The sequence below is a fragment of the Lactuca sativa genome, chromosome 5, assembly GCF_002870075.4.
Source record: "Lactuca sativa cultivar Salinas chromosome 5, Lsat_Salinas_v11, whole genome shotgun sequence".
In the NCBI taxonomy this organism is placed as follows: domain Eukaryota; kingdom Viridiplantae; phylum Streptophyta; class Magnoliopsida; order Asterales; family Asteraceae; genus Lactuca; species Lactuca sativa.
Genome location: NC_056627.2, coordinates 273,066,247 through 273,086,638, shown reverse-complemented (window position 1 = coordinate 273,086,638; position 20,392 = coordinate 273,066,247). Strand labels below are relative to the sequence as shown.

At 31.4% G+C, this 20,392-nt stretch overlaps 2 protein-coding genes across 2 annotated transcripts; one reads left to right on the top strand and one right to left on the bottom strand.

Annotated features, from left to right (window-relative positions):
• The first annotated feature begins 5,049 nt into the window (after window positions 1-5,049).
• Window positions 5,050-6,869, top strand: LOC111918675 (phosphoribosylglycinamide formyltransferase, chloroplastic). The gene is made up of 5 exons (XM_023914304.3): window positions 5,050-5,817; window positions 5,915-6,026; window positions 6,099-6,275; window positions 6,373-6,499; window positions 6,579-6,869. The coding sequence occupies exons 1-5, from the start codon at window positions 5,430-5,432 to the stop codon at window positions 6,690-6,692; spliced, it is 918 nt and encodes a 305-aa protein (XP_023770072.1). The 5' UTR covers window positions 5,050-5,429; the 3' UTR covers window positions 6,693-6,869.
• A 12,318-nt stretch (window positions 6,870-19,187) lies between these two features.
• On the bottom strand, window positions 19,188-20,155 carry LOC111918674 (F-box protein SNE). The gene has a single exon (XM_023914303.3). The coding sequence runs from the start codon at window positions 19,908-19,910 to the stop codon at window positions 19,392-19,394; it is 519 nt and encodes a 172-aa protein (XP_023770071.1). The 5' UTR covers window positions 19,911-20,155; the 3' UTR covers window positions 19,188-19,391.
• Window positions 20,156-20,392: the final 237 nt, after the last annotated feature.

Sequence of the window (20,392 nt, the reverse complement as noted above, 5' to 3'; positions counted from 1 at the left end):
CTGCAATATACTTTAAATGCTATTATCTACTTGAGTATAACGACTAATATTTATATCATTCATTAATCCCAATGAATACTTCAATTTATAGATGATAAAGAATGACCAAATAAGATCATATTAGAGGTAGGATCCGTCTGGAATACATGTATACTGTTTGAAAAATCCACTTTAAACACCTCACTAGTTCTAGCCTAGACATTACTCCTATAAGTAGATTAACCAGTATTATAATTGAAATTATTGATAAATCTTATTTATAAGTTTATAACAATGACTATGAGCATAAATATAAGTTACACTTAAAGTATAGCTAGTATAACTTAACTTATAGGTTTTCTAGTGAAATTACGAGAAGCCGCAGGCAGAACTTCGACTTCGAATACTTATTTTTCTTCCGACTTTCCGATGCCACACCACTTTGTTACAAACACTTCGTGACTCAAAAATCTAGTATTATATAGAGAGAAAGAGTTCATAGAGATAGAAACTTGAATGGGGATGAGCAATGAATGGGGGGGGGGGGTGATTGAGTTGCTATTTATAGGCAATCTGCTGGTAAGCCACCCCGCGCCTCAAGCTTAGGCACCATGTTTGCTTTGTATCTTCCATGTATGAGCTCCATTTTTTAAGTTCTTTATATCCCTAATTTCGTATCGATGAATACTACAACTTTTATTTAGACTTCGTTGACTAATTCTTATTATATTTTAAATATACAAATCTGTAAACATTGCGAAAAGACGTTGCATATCAAGCTTAGGCGCCAAGTTTGTTTCATATATTTCGCATGTGAGCTTCACTTTTGACTTCACTTTTGACGTTCTTTATATCCATGACTTCGTATCAACAAGTACTAAAACTTTTATTTATATCACTTTTGCTAAAAAGCAACTCGTTTCATGTTTACTTTTTATGACACATATTGTTGTATCGAGTTGAACGCGAAACTTAGAAAAATCATAACTTTCTCATACGAAGTCAGATTTGGGCATTCTTTATACCTACATAATCGTCACCATGACTATTACAAATTTTGTTAAGATTATTTTGACTAAAAAGTTATATATTTACTTCAAATTTTATAATAAACTTTTTATATTATAGTTTATAGTAAAGTAAAAACAGGGTGTTACATGCATGGTCATTTAAGTAATATATATGTTAATAATTTAAGAAAACGTGAGATATATTACCCTTGGAAAATGTTACATTTTTTTTCAAACAACATATCAACTCAAAGTTAAAGTTTTTGTGATTTGGATATGAGACACTTTATGAAGTGTTTGATTCCCAAGTGACCATTACTAAGTCACATTGATGATTACAATTGTTACCTAGTGCCCATATGTTGATATGTATACCTAGAAATCATGTTTTATTCCATAAAAGACCTTGCATTTTTTTTTCGATTTTAGACCTAAAACTTTTTTTTTGTCGATAAAGACCCAAATTTAACCTATTATGTGTTATTTTAGTCATGGAACTGGTTACCAATAGGTAAATTGGGTTTATTCAATAAAATACCATAGATTTTTTATTTTGTTTCGTTTTAGACTTAATTTTTTTTTATCAAAGTCAACTCAACTTTAACTTATTCCTTATTACTTCACAATGGAGCCGGTTTGAAACAACCCAAAAATTTCATTTTTTCAACATAATCAAAAACCATAATCTGAGTGTCATATCATAAACCATACATGATGTATCTCAAAATAATAATAAAAACACTGTGCGGAAAACTGTGTCATATCCATGTCATATAAAAATCAAGAACCAAATCAACTCCCAGAATAAAAGCTGAAGCTGTGGTGTGTGCGATGCCATCATCCCGAGCTCTTCCCTCTACAAGCGGAAGTACCTGAAACCAAAACTGAAACTGTAAGCACGAAGCTTAGTGAGCTCCCCCAAACTACCACATACCATACAATACATATAAATCACATACTGGGCCTTGCCCACTGCATCAGACCGAGGTCTGGAACTAGCTGAATCGAACCGAAGTCCGGAACTGACTGGGACCTTGTCCCCTGCATCGGACCAGAGTCCGAAACTAACTGCATCGGACCGAAGTCCGGAACTAACTGCATCGGACCGAAGTCCGGAACTGACTGATCATGACATAGCATAACACATAACAACTATTATAATCACATATAATGCATACTGCATCGGACCGAAGTCCGGAACACATACTCGAATATGCTTGAATCACAAAGACATCAAGCACTCTAGTTACTGCATCACACTAAAGACCAGAACTACTGATAATTACACGGGCCGGCATTGCGGCCGTAGACCCGTTCCTACTGAAGGGAAACTCACCTCGTGAACTGGCTGCTGAGTGTATGGCTCTGGAAGCTAGCTGCTGCTGCTCCGGTATCTCCCCGGCTACAAGTCCATAAACACACTCAATCAAATACTAAACACTACACTGGGTAAAATGAATCTTTTACCCTTGGCCAAAGTCAACTCTCAGACAAAGTCAAATCTCGGTCAAAGTCAACCCACAGTTGACCTGACTCGCCGAGTTGGGCCGCCAACTCGCCGAGTCCCTATTCTCACTCCTCGACCCTACCCGCTGCTACTCGTCGAGCATGGCATCGACTCGACGAGTACTCATTCGATCCAAGAACTCAGACAATCTTCATCCGACTCGCCGAGTCATATGAACAACTCGACGAGTTGTTCTTGAGCTTAAGAAGATTGCCTTGGACTCGCCGAGTTGTATGAACAACTCGCCGAGTCCCTCCATTACTGAGTCTACCCTCGAACTCGCTGAGTCCACTCCACAACTCACTGGGCCCACTCGACATCGCTCAAAAGGAAGAAATCAGGGACTCGCGACTCGACTCGCTGAGTCACCGCCATGCAACTATTCTACACTCGATTCTGCTCGAATCCAATACATACAAATGATAGATCTGGGTCCAATAAGCTGATTTACCACGTAAAGTCTCCAACTTTACGTGTACAAACACATGAACAAGGGAATAAAGGCTAAAAAGGCACTTAAAAGGGTAGATCTAGGGTTATGATGCACAATGGCTCCATAAAGACAATAGATCTGGACTCTAAAACCCCTAAATGAACAGATCTATGGATATCTCGACATACAATGGCTTCCATATCAACATAAGGCTTGAGAAAAGCATCAACTAGATCTAAAGGGGATTTTAAAGCATAAAAGGGAAGGAAATCTGAAGAATACCTCAAAGAACTCTTGCTTTCCCTTGAATCTTCGCTTTACACTTCTTCTCCTTCTTCAAGCCGGGAACGGGTCGTTACACGGTTACTAATAGGTAACCTTATTCCCACCTAACTCACGTGTGTCCCAAGTATCGATAACTTAAAACAATAATTGATTTTAAAACTTTATGTCATACTTTTGCTTTTTCTTCTTATACACTGTATTGGTTCCCTAGAATGGAGTATTATTGAAGCATTAAGAACATAAACTTAGAAAGAAATGCCGAAATGAAATTATGCTATTGTGAGAAATGAAAGAAAAATGTCTCTCCTTTGGTGGTCGGACCACCTTATTAAATTTGGTCCTTAAGAGCCTTCCTTTATATATTTTCTCTCCTTTTTGCCCCCCCTCCCCACCCCCCAAAAAAATTTGTTAATGTGTTGGAAGACATTAGGAGACAACTTCTATGGGAGGTGAAGACAAGAGGAAAATCAATTGGGTGACTTGGGAGGTGGTTATTAAACTAAAGGCGTTGGGAGGTCTTGGAGTTGGGTGTCTTTATTCGGCTAACTTGACACTTTTCGCCAAGTGGTGGTGAAGATTGAAAAATGGGTATGATTATTTTTTGGTTTTCTCATATAAAAGTTATTTATAATATTAAGCTTATTGATGGTAGATTGATAACCAATAAGTCTATCAAAGGTGTTTGATTAAGTATTTCTCAAATCAACTGTGATTTTGAAAGTGGTATCTATATTGATAATTTTTTTAAAAGAGTTGTTGGAAACAGCGACAAAACACTCTTTTGGAAGGATCATTGGTGTCGTGATATAACTTTAAAAGATGCTCATCCAAACTTTTATGCAATTGAGAAAAAGAAAGAATGTATTTTGGAAGAGAGTCAATATTATGAATGTGCATATTTCGTCCTTTTCTTGGGACTGGGCGAGACAACTTAGAGGTAGGAGGGAAACACGTTAGTTTCAGGCATTAGCGGATCAGATCATTGTTTTCAGGTTTGATGACAACTGTTACAAGTGGATTTGGGGAGGCGACGGTGGAGATGTGTTTTCGGTAAAAGCTTTAAGAAAGGTGATGACAATTCAGTCTAGTAATAAGACTTTGGATTCTTTCAATTAGGTAAAATCGGTCCCTTTAAAATTCAACTATTTTGTTTGGAGATTGACTAAAAACATAATTCCTACTTTCTTAAGCTTAGTTATATATGGAATTAATGTCTCGTCTACCTTATGTCCTTTTTGCAAAGAAACTAATGAGAGCATTGATCATGTTTTTTTCTCCTATTCTTCTTTCGCTGCGGTTCTGTGGACATAGCTGGTGTGGTGACCTCGTCTTCATTTCTTATGAGGCTGCCTAATTCCTGTGATGACTTATTGAATATGTTTAAATCTGATGTGGGGAGTAAAAAAAATCAAGAAGCTGCGTTTTTCTTTAGTCTACACCACTCTCCGGATGATATGGAAGGACAAGAATGCGATTGTTTTCTGAAACAAAAAACGGACGATCATGATTATGGTTGATGATATTAGTTTAAACACTTTCAATTGGATCAAACATATATCTGATTGTAACTCTATTGTTTAACATATTTGGAAATTGGAACTCCTCTCTTATTTTAGATTGTTTCTTATAATTTGGCTCAAACTCCTCCCTTATGTTGTTATTTGTTTGCTATTTTGCTTTGATAATATTATATGTTTCAATTTTTTTTTTTTATCTCTTATACCAAGATTGTTTTCACACTGAATCTTTTTCGAAAGATTGTTTGAACGACGAATAATTATGTACCTCTTTATTCCACAAATGTATCCAACTTGTCATATCGATAAGGACTTTTTGATTAGACACAAAGTATAAAAACAGCTGTTGGTTATAGACTAACAAATAGTATAGGGATAACGTTTGTAATTCTATATGGGCTAGGGTTTAGTTTTGAAGTTTACAATAGTTTAGGGATATTTTTGTACTTTGACGTTCTAACCCGAGCCCTCTTCCCGCTCCATCGCCTCCAGCGCTACTTCTCTGAGAACCTCGAATCAATCATCACTTTCTTCTATTTGTTCCTTATCTCCTACAAATCTATTGCAATTCGATTAGTTTTGTCACTGAAATCCCTTACAATTGGCAGTATTAAGCACGCTATTTAGGTGGTTCTTGAATCGCATTAATCATTATACTACCATTCCAAAACCCTAAAGTTGCTAGCCTTTATACAACGATGGAAGCCCTTTTTAGTGTTTGTTCAAATTCATTGTTTTCATCACTTCAAAACCATAAAAATAAAACCTTATTGCCGTTCCTTACTTCTGATTCTCGGTTATCGAGTTCACAATTAAAGTCGCAAAGCCGAGTATCCTTAAAATCCCATGATTTTCATGATTTTCCGCCGCTTGTAGCGTCGAGGAGGAGAGTATTGAAGTGTAGAAGTAGCAATGAACAATTAGAAACTAGTTTTGATGAAAGCGAGAGTTTAAAGAACGGTGTTCGAAGGAAAAACCTTGCTGTTTTTGTCTCCGGCGGCGGTTCGAATTTCCGAGCTGTCCATCAGGCGATTCTCAGTGGAGATGTTCACGGACGGTTTGTTGTATTAGTCACCAACAAACATGGTAGATTAAAGCATCTTGTTTCTCATATTTTACCTTCTTCGATTTTGCATGCATCGTCTTCAATATCTTTACCAATTTCAATTTTGTAAATCTATAGATTGTGGAGGTGCACAGTATGCAAGAGAGAATGGTATCCCAGTTATAATATATCCTAGTACAAAGAAAGAACCAGAAGGCCTGTCTTCAAACGATCTTGTAGCTGCTCTAAGGTGAATTTCTTCCTATAACCATACGTTCCCTTTTTCTTTTTGTTTCTCAATACATTCTATTGTGCTCTGTAGTACATACAAGATTGACTTTATTCTTCTAGCTGGATACTTGAAGCTTATACCATCTGAATTGATCCGAGCTTATCCAAATTCAATCTTGAATATCCATCCTTCACTTCTTCCTGCTTTTGGAGGCAAAGGGTATTATGGTACCAAGGTGCATAAAGCTGTTATTGCTTCTGGAGCTAGGTAATGAATGTTCTTAACCTCTTCACAATCTTCCTTTTTGCTGTATTTTTCCTCATATGATCTCTTATGTGTTTTTGTTTTTCTGTTATTTGAGAAGATATTCGGGTCCCACGATCCATTTTGTTGATGAGAACTATGACACGGGTCGAATTCTGGCTCAAAGAATCGTTCCTGTGGTTGTTAATGACACTGCTGAGGAACTTGCTGCAAGGGTTCTTCGCCAGGTAGTAAATTTTACATTGATCGGAATCAAGTTTGTGCCTTTTGCAATCTTTTTGTAATCTTTAATACATGGTTTGTTAGGAACATAAAATGTATGCTGAGGTGGCAGCTGCAATATGTGAAGAACGTGTGATTTGGAGAGAAGATGGTGTTCCTATCATAAGAAGCAAAGCTGATCCTGAACATTATAGCTAACAGAGGGGTAATTTACTAATTTTTATCTATATGCTTTTTGAGCCCTAGTTGTGTGTGTTTTGTGTCTTGTTACCTAGAAATGGGTGATATTGAAAGAAATTGTTTTTGCCTATGGTGTTTACGATGTCATGGAACAATTTGATTTGTTTGAGTTTTGAATTTTTTTTTTGTTAATAAGTTGTTCAATTAGTACATTGATATCCTTTTTAAAGGGGTCCCAAGGGTAGGCAACCGGTTTTCAGCTTGTGGAAAGCTATATTGGTAATTGGGTATCACACTCCTTAATAATTGGTTATGCCGTGTTGGTTAACTCTTTGATTGGGTCATGCCAATCTATTTGACATATGTTTTGGGGGTATTTTTAGTCATGATGATGAATGAGAAGGGCATTTACATCAAATGCAAATATGAGAAATCTTTGTTCCATTTAGAGTGTGACAAAAAACTGTAATTATTATTAATGTTAGTCCAATGCGCGCTAAACACAGTGAATGTTTTGTGTCTTAAATCCATTGATGTACGAGAATCATTCGGTCTTGTGTTCGGATCATAATAATGATGGACAAAAAAGGTAACCCTAGGTCATGATAAAATGAAGGTTGAAATTAAAGTATTGGGCCCTCAAAGTCTAGACAAGGCCATTGACTCTAAAATTAATTTGAAGGGGAAATTAAGCCAAGTACACTCAAACCTATTAGATCATTGACAAGTCCAGTTTTCCCTTCCCGACGACACTATGTACAAAACCACTAATTGGGGAACAATCAACACCCTACCTCTAAACTTTGACACATACTGCTTTGGCATCCACTAAGTCAGCTTCTCCAAAAAGCGCCCCAAAACCCTAGGGCTTAATGACAGGTTTTTGTAACCCAAAATTTCCACTCAAGCTCTACCACATCAAAAACACCCTCCAACACCATGTATTTTCACTCTTGGATCCATGAAGGCTCTCATTTGCTCCGATACCCAAAAATCTGGAAGGCTTCTGCGACATATTAAAGTTTCCTGGGGAGGTGGTTCCAGTTTTAACTACCACAAATCGCACAAATTTGGTCTTGAGCAAAAAATTGTTACAAAGACATCAAGCAAAGTATTTGTTTGGTGACAATGAGATAATGGAGTCTTTCCTAAAGTCCGGAACAAAATCAGCTCAAATAGACAACTTATTATGGCAACCCACTCGAGCATGGAATGTGCATGGGGTTCTCAACTTGGTTAATTATGGTTTTCTATTGAACCTCATCCTATATATACACTATATTATAAAGTAAATCTTACTATTACTAAAAATAGATTCAATATAATAATAATATTTTTTTAAGACGTTCAAGTCATTAAGCTAACAGTACATGTAACCATTAATAAAATAATAATATTTTTAAGTTGTACAAATATATAAGCTTAAAGTATAATTATCTCTTATTAAAATAATAATTAAAAGTTAAACTAACTATATTTTGAAATCTTATCCAGGGAGATTTTTAAAGGCACCCAATAAAAAGTCAAAACCACTCATTCAAATACATTTTTGAAAACTATTTTCCCAGTTTTTCTTAGAGTAAATTATAGAAATGACCCTTGAGCTTTGGTCTGATTAAAGCTTTGGTCCCTAAGTTAAAAAGTTAATAGGTTGTACCTTTATGGTTTATATATATATAACAGTTTTGGTCCTTTGGGATAAAAAGACTAATTTAATCTTTTTTTTTTCATTTTCTTTTAACAATTTATTATTATTATTATTATTATTATTATTATTATTATTATTATTATTATTATTATTATTATTATTTAAGATTAAAAGCAAGAATATATTGGTTGTTTTATACTTTATTTTTATTTAGTTTCTTATTTAAAAGCGTTTTGTATAAAAATTATATTAACCAAAAAATAATATAAGTAATAATAACAATTATTTTTATTATTTGGTACACTGACCGACTTGTATAAAAAATATTTTTATTTAATTTCTTATTTGGTACAGTGATCGGCTTGTAAATTATTTTCCGCAAAACCCTCCGAATACCGACACAACAAAGTAAATTTTCAAAATAGAAAATGATATAAATTGAAAATATGTTTTAATTGAAAGGGGTAAAGATGTAAAAGTTATTTAATATTTTGATAAAATATTGTTTCCATTGGTAAATAAAAATAAAAATGTAACAATTTATGCTAATATGTAATTATTACCTCAAATCATATCAATTAGGGTTATTTAACCCATGTAAAGATGGTATTGACTTTTTAAAGTGGTTTTTCTCTTTAAAATCGGATGTGTTTAACAACACCCTCTTATCCACCTTTGACGCAGCTCATCTCACATTATCATCCTATTGACCTAACTTATTAATTCTCCACGTATCTTGGCAAATCCCTTTTTTTTAGTTAACGTGAGCAATTCCCAGTTCATTTGAAGTGGGAGACTCCTTCAGAAACCAAAAGCCTCGAACTAACAATTTTTCTTTCTCTACAAGAAAAATGAAGGCGACTTGCACCCTTTACTCATTAACGCCACCATGCCAAACTGCCACTGCTCTTCCTCTCAGCCACCATTCTCAAATTAACCCTTGACCCACCATCATCTCTGTTCCATGTACAATATTAACAATTCTTCTTTGCTCCATGATTGATGGTGGTGACTTCTCACCACCATCGAAGGTCACCACCACCAGCGCACACCTTCGACGGTGGTCACCACCAGCGCACCACCCACCAAACCGGCCAAAGTTTCGGAACAACTTAAGATGTTATAGTTATTTGGAGTTTGTCTTATGAGTGATTAATTGAAACTTGCAAGGAAGTAACATATAAATGGATTTATCACTGTTTGAAGATTGTAAGAACTAAAGAATTATCAATATGTTGTAATTTGGTTAACACGTAATGGTTTGATCTTATAGCTGCTATGAAACTATTCAACGAAATGAATTAATCATTGCTAGAAAACTATTTGTCACCGCTGCTTTGTGCGGGTAAACGACTATAGGTGATCTTTGATAATTTCTAAATCAATCCAAAAGCAAACCAAACACATAAAACAAATGCAAAACCGATTAATATATAAAAACACACATACAACAAATGCAAAATCGATAAATATATTAATCGAAAAGCAAAGTAACCATTAATTTTTTTTTTGTTCGCCACATGTTTTTTTTAGAAAGACAAAAGAGATTATTGTTAGAACAATTGTAGAAAGAATCTACTCAAAAGCTGCAAAATCAACAAAGAGATAGAATAACATGTTAAAACCAACCTACCCAATTAATATTCAACATATTTTATTAAAAATATTCACCATATGTTTTTTGGAATGTGAAATGTCTCCGAAAAAAAACTATTCACCGGTGACACTTTTCTTGGTATCATACCAGATGAAAATGTAGTTGTATATTATCTGTTTTTGGTATAACGAATCCAATGTAAGAAAATACATACCGAACAAACACAAAGACAATCAATAGACTTAGAACACATGTCCAATAAAACGCGAAAGTTCAAAAATTTCCATATTCGATTGACCAATGTGGTAACTGTTTTTTTGGAATATGTTCTCTAAGAACAAACTAATCTTTTGCCGCCGCTTTGCGCGGGCCAATTGCTAGTATATTATAAAGGAAATCTCACTATTTCCAAAGATATCTTCAATATAATAATATTATTTTTTTAAAACGTCCAAACGATTTAGCTCATGGTACAAGTAACAACCAATAAAATAATAATAAATTTATAACTTAACCCTATTTAGTGGAAAAGATAGACAAATATTCAATTTAAAATTATATTATGCGTAAGCTGAAATTAATAAATCCTTATGTAAAATAGCAAATAAAAAACGTGTTCTATATATTGTGGAAAATTGGAAATGCTAGGCAACGATTCAAAATTTAAATTGAAGGTTATAACTCACGCTTTTATTATTGAGGTTAATTAATACTTGGATAATAAGTTAAATTATGTCTATAAATATTGATTATAATCTTTATCTTCATTATACAAAATACACAAAAATACAAGTTAATTATTTCTTATTAATATAGATTATAAATTTAAAGTGAAAATGAACGGAGACAAAGTTATTCATTGTTTTTTTTAGACGACAAACTAACTAATCTATTCCTAAATAACCACCTATGTCTCCACCAAGACTTGAACTCCAGACCTCTCATATGAGATGGTCACTCCATATGCTTTAGGGTAATTTGTGCATTTAGTCTTTATATTATTTTTTAACTCGAAAAATTTCTACTGTTTGTTTTTGTTACGTACTTAGTCCCCGTCTTACCTAAAAATATTATTTTGTCCTTGATTTTTTAATTTATTTAAATAAACACACTTCCAACCCCACCCCTCACCTTACCTTACTTACCCCATCATTTTTCCCTATTTAAATAATAATTTTTTTAGGTAAGACAGAGCACGTAACAAAAACAAAAAGTAGGCACCAAACACGTAACAAAAACAAACAATATAGACCTTCCAAATTAAAAAAATAAATTAGAGATCAAACGCGTAAATTACCCCAAACCATAGGAACCATTCGTGTAAATTACTCATTTATAAATAAAGTGGTAATAAGCATTATTATACATATATACACATCATTTATATCAAATCTGAAAATAAGAATTATCAAAAATAAAAAATAATTTCAATATGAAGAAAATAAAACTATGCATTTTACATGAAATTTATTATTATTTTTATATTTGAAAATGTTTGACAAAACAAGAAAGAAAATCTTAAATAAAAACAAATTATTGACAATAAAAATCAAACATGTCTAATTTAAATCGACCGGAAACCAACTATTTTAATATATTGATTAACCAATAAATTATTAAATAAAAAGGTTTCATATTATAACTTAATATGTATATCAGTATAAAAAATATATATATAGATAATATCAACAATCCTATAAAAAGGAATAGATGTGTAATTTGCTCTACATTTTTTACAAAACTTTATAATATGGTCATATTTTGATTTTTAATAAGAAACTATCGACATACTTTATATCCAAAACAATAATATAATTTTATTTATATGTTAAACGAAAACAACATACAAATTATTTTGAAACAAAAAAATGTACATTTATTTTGACGAAAGATAATAATAAACTTTTCTTTTTAACCAAACCATGCGCAAACATCGTCCACTTCATTGTATTATTTATGGATTTTTACATGTTACCACAGTTAAACAAATCGTCGCAAGAAATCTATTTATTCAAATTTTTAACTTCTGCTTAGAAACTATTCACCGAAATAAAATTAATTGCCAAAACAAAGTTATTGCCGTCCGTCGCATTGCGCGGATAGACGGCTAGTGTGTGTGTGTATATATATATATATATATATATATATATATATATATATATATATATATATATATATATATATATATATAGGGTGAGGTTCAATAGAAAACCATAATTAACCAAGAAACAAATCTTTTTTTCAACTTTTAAAACTTATTTTTTATCAAAAAAAAAAAAAAAAACTAAAAATACAGAAATTCATAACCTTTTATCTTTTTTCCAATGATATCAAATTCGAATTTTATTTATTTATTTATTTTTTACGTCAAATTCACAATGTGAATCTTTGAAAATTCACAACGTGAATTCGGATTCACACAGTCAATCCGAAAAATATTTTATGTTAATATATGAATTTAGATATTTTCAGATTTTTTTTTTCGATAAAGAATAAACTCTAGAAATTGAAAAAAAGATTTGGTTCCTCGAAGAACCAATAATTATGGTTCTTTATTGAACTTTTCCACACACACACACACACACACATATATATATATATATATATATATATATATATATATATATATATATATATATATATATATATATGTGTGTGTGTGTGTGTGTGTGTGTGTGTGTGATATCCGTTGAGAACTCATAGTTTTCCGAGAACCTAAAAACTAAAGGTCGAACGTTAGATCAAAATTAACACATTAAGGGCATGATCATCATCTTACCGATCTCATTTAATGTTATTTTTTTTGTTATTGGAAATATTAATTAAAAGTTCTAAAAATTAACATAATAAATCAAATTTCGGATTTTTTTGAAAAATAATTTTTGATTTTTTTTTTTAAAAAATGGAGATTTTTTAATTTTTTCAGAAAACATCACTTTTTAAAAAAAATTGGAAAAAAATATTTTAAAAAAAAAAAAAAGAACTGCATTTAAAAAAAACACAACATTTTTTTTTCAAAAAAATTGCAGTTTTTTTTATAAAAAAATGCATTTTTTTAAAAAAGTATGTAATTTTACTAAAAAAGCTGCATTTTTTTAAAACAAACTGTAATTTTTTCAAAAAAACTGTATTTTTTTAAAAAGTAAATTTTAAAAAATGAGCAAATTTAAAAAAAAAAACTAGAATATTCTTAAAAATAACTCTATTTTTTTTAACAAAAAAATCAATGTTTTAGATGCATGTTTTTTCAAATGCATATATGTATATTTTTTATACTATAATAATCGTAAGTAAATAATAAAAAATATCGTTTTTATTAATCAATTAATCAATTTATAAAATAATAGTACAAATATTTTATTCGATACAAAATAAAATATAAAATATAAAAAAATGCTACAAAGATTCACATTGTTATCATTTCTTCATATCAAGATTTTTATATTTTTTTCAATTTATCACTTTTCATCTCTTCAATATTTTCCATAATTTCTTCAAAATCTACAAGATTTTTTTTTTTATTAATGCACGAACACTCACGAAGATGCACATGTATATATCATGTAAGATTCACATATGGTTAACTTTCTTAAGGTTGTGTTGTCAAATTTTAACTTTAATTTTTAATTCATATTTTATGTTTTTCCAAAAATTGTATTTTTTTTTATACAGACTCCGTTTTGATATTCTTTATCTCAGAGTTCTCATCTCTCGGAGTACTACGATTTTCCTTTTAATGACTTTAACCAAAACTCAACCGATTTCTTTACATCATTTTGACGTTAGTGACTTTAATTACTCATTTAATATTTACTTTTCATAAAATCATAACTCCTCCAATTGGAGTAAGAATATTCCCTTCGTAAGCGGCCTTCAGTGTTCTGATGATATCCTTGGCAGATGCATAATTTTCAACAAGATGATACACTTCATAAGGAAGAGGAAAGCAAATAATTGCCCTTGCCCTGACATCCATATTAGATTTTTTTTCACTAATGAACATGAGCTCTAACTACAGGTGGTGGTTTGTCATCTTCTGTGACTTCTCTTAAAGGAACATAAGGACCAAATTTCAGGGTACCCGTCATGTAGACATCCATGTTTCTAGAACCATCATGGTTTTGCTCAACCACATGGCGAAGTTGTTTTCGTCGAAAGGAGGAAATTTTGTTATATATTCGATATCCCTCTTTTTGAAGGATATCCATCAAAAGTGTGTTCATAATCATAGTATGTTCACCTATTATTTCTTGGTATATTACGAAACTATTATTGATCAATAAAGTTTTGTTTTAAAGTATTCTTTACCATTCTTTATTCTTCGTATTTACTTGTGATTGAATCAATTGTTTGAGACCAACAACTGGTCAGAGGAGTGTAGCCTCATTAGCCATGATATTCTTACACACCACTTCCAATTTAAATTTAACAACAACCCATAACCCTCTAACATAACGAATATCCACTACGTCAAACCCCTCATCCATGCACAACATACATAAATTAGTAAGAGTATGTTTGGTTGGACGTAATGGAATGACAAGGGAATGGAATGGACCTTGTAATGGAATGGACAAGATGATGGAATCGTTCATTATCATTCAATTGTCATGTTTGGCTACGTTAATGGAATGAAATGAATCATTCATCCATGATGTTTGGTATGTATAAAAAGATAAAAGAATGGAATGAAAATATTTGACAATGATGAAAATACCCATATAACACAAAACTCATAAAATCCAATAATTTCAACATTAACTAGTCAAAAGTTATACTTTTCTATTATAATAAACAGATATTAATTGAATTTTATTTTAACGACAAATAAAAAAAAGATAGTAACGAGCTTTCACTAAAAGCAATGAAACTTCTTCAAATATTATGTTTATCATGTAAAGTGTGACTTTCCTTTATATATATATATATATATATATATATATATATATATATATATATATATATATATATATATATATATATATATATATATATATATATTTACTATCTTATAAAACAAATCTCACTATTTCTAAAAATAGATTGAATAAAATAATAATATTTTTTAAGACGTCCAAATCCTTAAGGTAATTATACAACTAATCACTAATAAAATAATATTAAAATTTAAACAAACTCCTATAAATCTTCTCTTCCAAGGTTTTGACCAGATCTTTTTTCATCCAAATAAATAGTCAACACCCTACAATTTGGTCATTTAATGAATTTTCTTTATTTTTAATATGACATGTTTCCTAAAACAAACTAATGATTGAATTGAAAATAATCATTCTCCATCGAAAAGAAATTAATTGTCGAAACAAGCTATTTGTCACCCGTCGCTTTGCGCGGGTAAACGGCTAGTATGTGTATATATATATATATATATATATATATATATATATATATATATATATATATATATATATATATATATATATATATATATATATATATATATATATATATGTAAGATGATGATTTGTTGGTTGTATTATATGCTAGGAATCTACTATAGTAAATGAAGTTTTTTTGCCACATGTCACACTCTCATTCAATTGCCAAATGTCATTTTGTGGTTGTTTTGAATTAATTTCTTTTCCCCATGTCATTTCATGAGTTTTCTATTTTAATAAATTTCACATAATACTTAAATGTAATAATTATAATAAATTTAGTAATAAATGAATATCAATTTCATTAATAAATTTACCATCTTATTTCAAAATTCATAAATAAAAGCTCTTTAGTTTATTTTGTTTATTTATTTAAATTTAAAATATAAAAAAAATCAATTTTAATAATTCATTATTTTTCTTATTTTTTTTATAAATCCAAAGTTTTTAAATATTAAGACTTTTATATTTAATTTTTTTAATTAACCATCTAATACATGAGTCTTATACCTAGTATCCGTTAAATGAAAATTAGAAATATTAATTCTTTATCATAAGCAATCAATTGCGAATGGAGGGAAATCGATTTTGTGCTACCTGAATTTTCTGCAAATCGTGATAATATGAGGAATGTCAAAATCGTAATATTGGCAATAGGGCGTCAATAGAATGAAAAATAATCATGGGTACCCCCATGTATGAAAATGCCGCGTTCACTGACAATGAGATTCCCCTTTAAGTAAGGATATCCTTTCCTCACTCCAACCAAACACCTATTTATCCATTCCCTATGAATGGTTCATTCCTTTCCTGCCCTCATTACCCCTTACCAAACGCCCCTTAAGAGTTAGAAAATCTCTAGCCTTGCCCAAACATGCATAACTCTTATTCTCCACCAAAAAATCGCCATATTGAAACTCTAAGATCTCCTCCATCGGTTATTTGTTCTTTTTCCTATCACTTCCGAATGGCCCCTCACAACACTCACATAGAATTTTCCAGCCCTTTAGCCCTCTCGACCTTGGACATGACATTAGGCTTTTTATGGCTTTAATCACCCAATGAGAATCTTGTAACGGTTGCATATAACTTGTAAAAACCAAACCACATTTCACAAAGTTTGTCTACTATGACATTGATATCTCGATCCCTAAACCAAATGGCTTCCCCATCCAAGACAACTTATTAGCAATTAAAACATCAACCACATGACCCACTCTAGCACACACCTTCCATATATTTTTGGCCTAAATAGAACTCGGGAAATTAGCAATATAAATAGATCGAGCATCACTTACATCTCGTGAATTAGGCTTAGCCATCCACCTGTGGTGAGTATTTCGATTCATATGAGTGTGTTTTCTCTTCACCCTCCTCCACTCCTTATCTCCCTGACATCGTGATTCCACTGAATGGAAAAATAGCCTTCAACATCAATCCTATCACTTGAGACCCCCCCTCCCCCACCCCACCATATTGGTTGGTGTCAGAGCTGCTCCGTCAATGATGGGGATGTTAAAACAGGCCACTGGCCGCCCTAATCGCTAGATTTTTATTTTTTCTTGCGGACTTGAGAGAATCTTATTGGTATATCTTTAAAATCAATATTCATTCTTTTACAATATTTACAGACATGATTAGTTGAATCGACCACGTTCCCATGTCATTGTCATCGACTCAACAAAAATGATTGGATCCAGTTTTTCTCAGGACTTATAGTTATTTAGAATTTTTGTAATGCTTTGATTCTCGGAGCAGACAAACCAATATATATATATATAATTGAAAAAAAACTTTGTTTCGATAAGATTGGATGCAGTTTTTCTCGAGACTTATTAGACTTATTGTTATTTGGAATTTTATATATTTTGGAAGTTTTATAAGGCTTTGATTTTCGATACAGAAAAGAAAAAACTTTGTTTGATAAATTGTCATACACTATTTCATATAAGCACTAGTGTCAAAATTACTTAAATTGATTGGTTTAACAATTCAATCTGTATTATTGCTTCTTTGTAATGTCTTATTTATTCTAGCATCTTGCTAGAAGTAATAAAATTCTCATGTTCCAAAAAAAAAAAAAAAAATTACGTGGAATGCTTCATTGTACTGTGTTGATTAACTTCCAATCAAAGACCAACATTTATAATTGGTCCAGAAAATGTTATCGTTTATAATGTAGAAACGATTGCTGTGTGCCGTGTGCTTTATATAAATATCTAATAAGACATATAACTTACATGCTACAACTATTGCATGATAACATAACCGAGTTAAAAAATTATTTATAATTGATTAAAAAAACATTAATATAGAAAACAAATGGAATAATTTCTGATTATATCCATCTGTTTTTTCTTCCTGCACCATCAATATAAAAACGAAAATTAAAGCTATTCTAGTTTTCATGGGTACCACACTAGAAAGTGAAAGTGACAATACAATCTCATGCCTCTCATATCCGTTGTTATACTCAATACTCTTCCCTTATAAATTTATAACAAAGATATACTCCTCCGTCCCATATTAATAGTCCATATTTATTTTTTGGTTGTCCCAAAATAATTATATACTTCTAAAAATAATTGCAATAGAAATATAAGACTGTTATTTTATTTAATAAAGTTAATAATAATTAATGTTTTCTTAAACTGTGTGTTTTTTGTTTGTGGATTATTATTTTGGAACAGATGGAGTATTTAAAAAAAAACGGAGTAAAGATATATATAAAATACTCTTCCGTTATAAATTTATAATAAAGATATATTTAAAAAAAACTAAGTAAAGATATATATAAAATAATAAATTACTTTAATTATCTCAATATTCATTTTATAGTTGCGACTATTACACGTATGTTAAACTGCTATTTGAATTTCCTGAATCATATATGAAGTACAAATCCTCGTTAGGGAAGTTCCCTTTCCAAAAAAAAATGATAAAAACAAAACAAAATAATAACATTACATCAATCCCATAAAAACCAAGTAATATGGAGATATGAGGCGTGTTTGGCAAAGTAACAGTTAGCTGGAAGCGGGTAGCGGTAAGCTGGTAGCGTGTAGCAGGTAGCTGGTAGCGGGAAGCTATAGTTTTTATTTGTTATATGAATGTTTGGCAAAAGTAGCTGGAAGCTTTTGAAATATATAAAATTATATTAAAGGACAATTGATTAAAAATAAATAAATATATAAATATATTTTTAAGGGTAATTATGGAAATTGATTTTAAAAGCTTAGGAGCGTTTTGTTAAACGCTACATGAAGTAGCTTTTAGAATCGGAGCGTTTTGTTATAACTAAAAGCTAAACGCTCGTACTGCCAAACGAAGCTTTTTTGTTTAAACTAAAGCGTTCTGTCAAAAGCTAAAAGCTAAAAGCTTCCAAACGCTTCCAAAAGTTCCATGCCAAACATGTCCATGATGGTCGATAGCCTTAGTGCACCATAATGATTAAAACAACTTACATAAAAGAAAGAATATTTAAATATACTATCTTTTTATATTATGAAAAGTTGTTTAAACCATGAAATAAACTAAAATAAGTTGTTATTTTTGGATATAGCCCTAAAAGATGTTTGTTTTTTCTATATAAAAATTATTATTATATTTTGATTTTAGTGCAGAGAGCCTATTTTCTAAACATTTCATATCCAAAATTAGATCTTAGCTCAATAACTTTGTGATCAATTTTAGACCATCAGAAATAGCCTCAAAATAGAAACTTATAGTATGTGGAAAATTCTAATTTTCCTCTCTTTTTTTAGTATCTTAAAAAATGATAAATGCACAAAATAATTAACAAAGAATTGAAAGAAAATATTTTCGGAAAATAAATAGGTATATGTTATCATCATAATACGTTCGAACTCATATAAAAATAACATCCTTAAAAAGATTTCAATTTCTTTATAATATAAAAATAAAATTACAAAAATAATTATGAAAATTTGAAACTAAAAAAACGAGAAGAAAATAAAGAATTTCACCCGCTATACTAGTGGCAGTAGCTTCAAATAATCGATAGATATATCATAATGCCTTTTTGCTTTCATTTTGAAACGTCATCGTTTTTTTTCTCAAACATTCACGGGCATGCATAGAAACTTGAGCGACGACGCCGGCGAATCTCCGGCGACTCTTCCACCTCCACCACCAACCAACAACCTCTCGTAATACTCAACACAAAACAACGACAAAGAAAGCTCCACCTCATTCTGGTTCCAGACTCGTCTCACCACCTCCGATTCACCACCGATTCTCCTCCTTTTGAGTCGACTCAAAACCGGCCTCACACACACCATGTACAGCCTCCTGTACCCACCCAACGCCGAAACCACCGGCCGAACACCAATTGGAGGTGGCGACACGTGACGGAAGCAGAGATGCTCCCACAACGAATCGTTCCGTGCGATCGAACACCATTGTCGACACACACAAGCTGCAGCACCTAACGATCGTCCGTCAAGCCTCTTCAGAACCTCGATCAACAAATCCAGGTGATCGTTTATACAAAACCTCTCACTTTCTCCATTATTATTATTATCATCATCATCATCATTCACTTTCACCTTTCCATTTTCACGAATCTGCACCATTGATGCTAATTACGAAAAAAGCAGAGGTGAAACTGATCGATGTTAAAGGGGGATTCGAGGGTTTTTGTAGAGTGCAGAATTTTTTGACATGGGGTATCGATCGAATTGGGGAAAACCCCAAGTGACAAAATTCCAAGGGGGTGTGAAAGAACAGAAACCAATGCTTAGAGGGTTATTTTTTTATTAATAATAAAAATATTATTTAATATGGAGGGAAATGTCAATATTTTTGTTTTTTTGGGGCAAAGTGAAAAATGTTGGTTTGTATTTGTTTATTAATTGTTTACAATATTCAATGCTTTTGATCCGTTACACTCATGGATAAAAAATTTATTGTCAAACCTTTTTGTATAAAATACTCCTATCATAGTATTAAGTAAAAAATTTACTTATTTTTAGATATTTAAAATGATTAGTTATCAATATCATAATATACTTTAATTAAATTATTATGATATATATTTGAAATAATCGTATACTTT

Bases quoted from the DNA above. Each gene is read 5' to 3' on its own strand.
- LOC111918675 (XM_023914304.3), top strand. From the start codon at position 5,430: ATGGAAGCCCTTTTTAGTGTTTGTTCAAATTCATTGTTTTCATCACTT. The intron at 5,818-5,914 runs GTAGATTAAAGC...GTAAATCTATAG, and splicing joins ATTAGTCACCAACAAACATG to ATTGTGGAGGTGCACAGTAT. The intron at 6,027-6,098 runs GTGAATTTCTTC...TGTGCTCTGTAG, and splicing joins GATCTTGTAGCTGCTCTAAG to TACATACAAGATTGACTTTA.
- LOC111918674 (XM_023914303.3), bottom strand. From the start codon at position 19,910: ATGGTGCAGATTCGTGAAAATGGAAAGGTGAAAGTGAATGATGATGAT.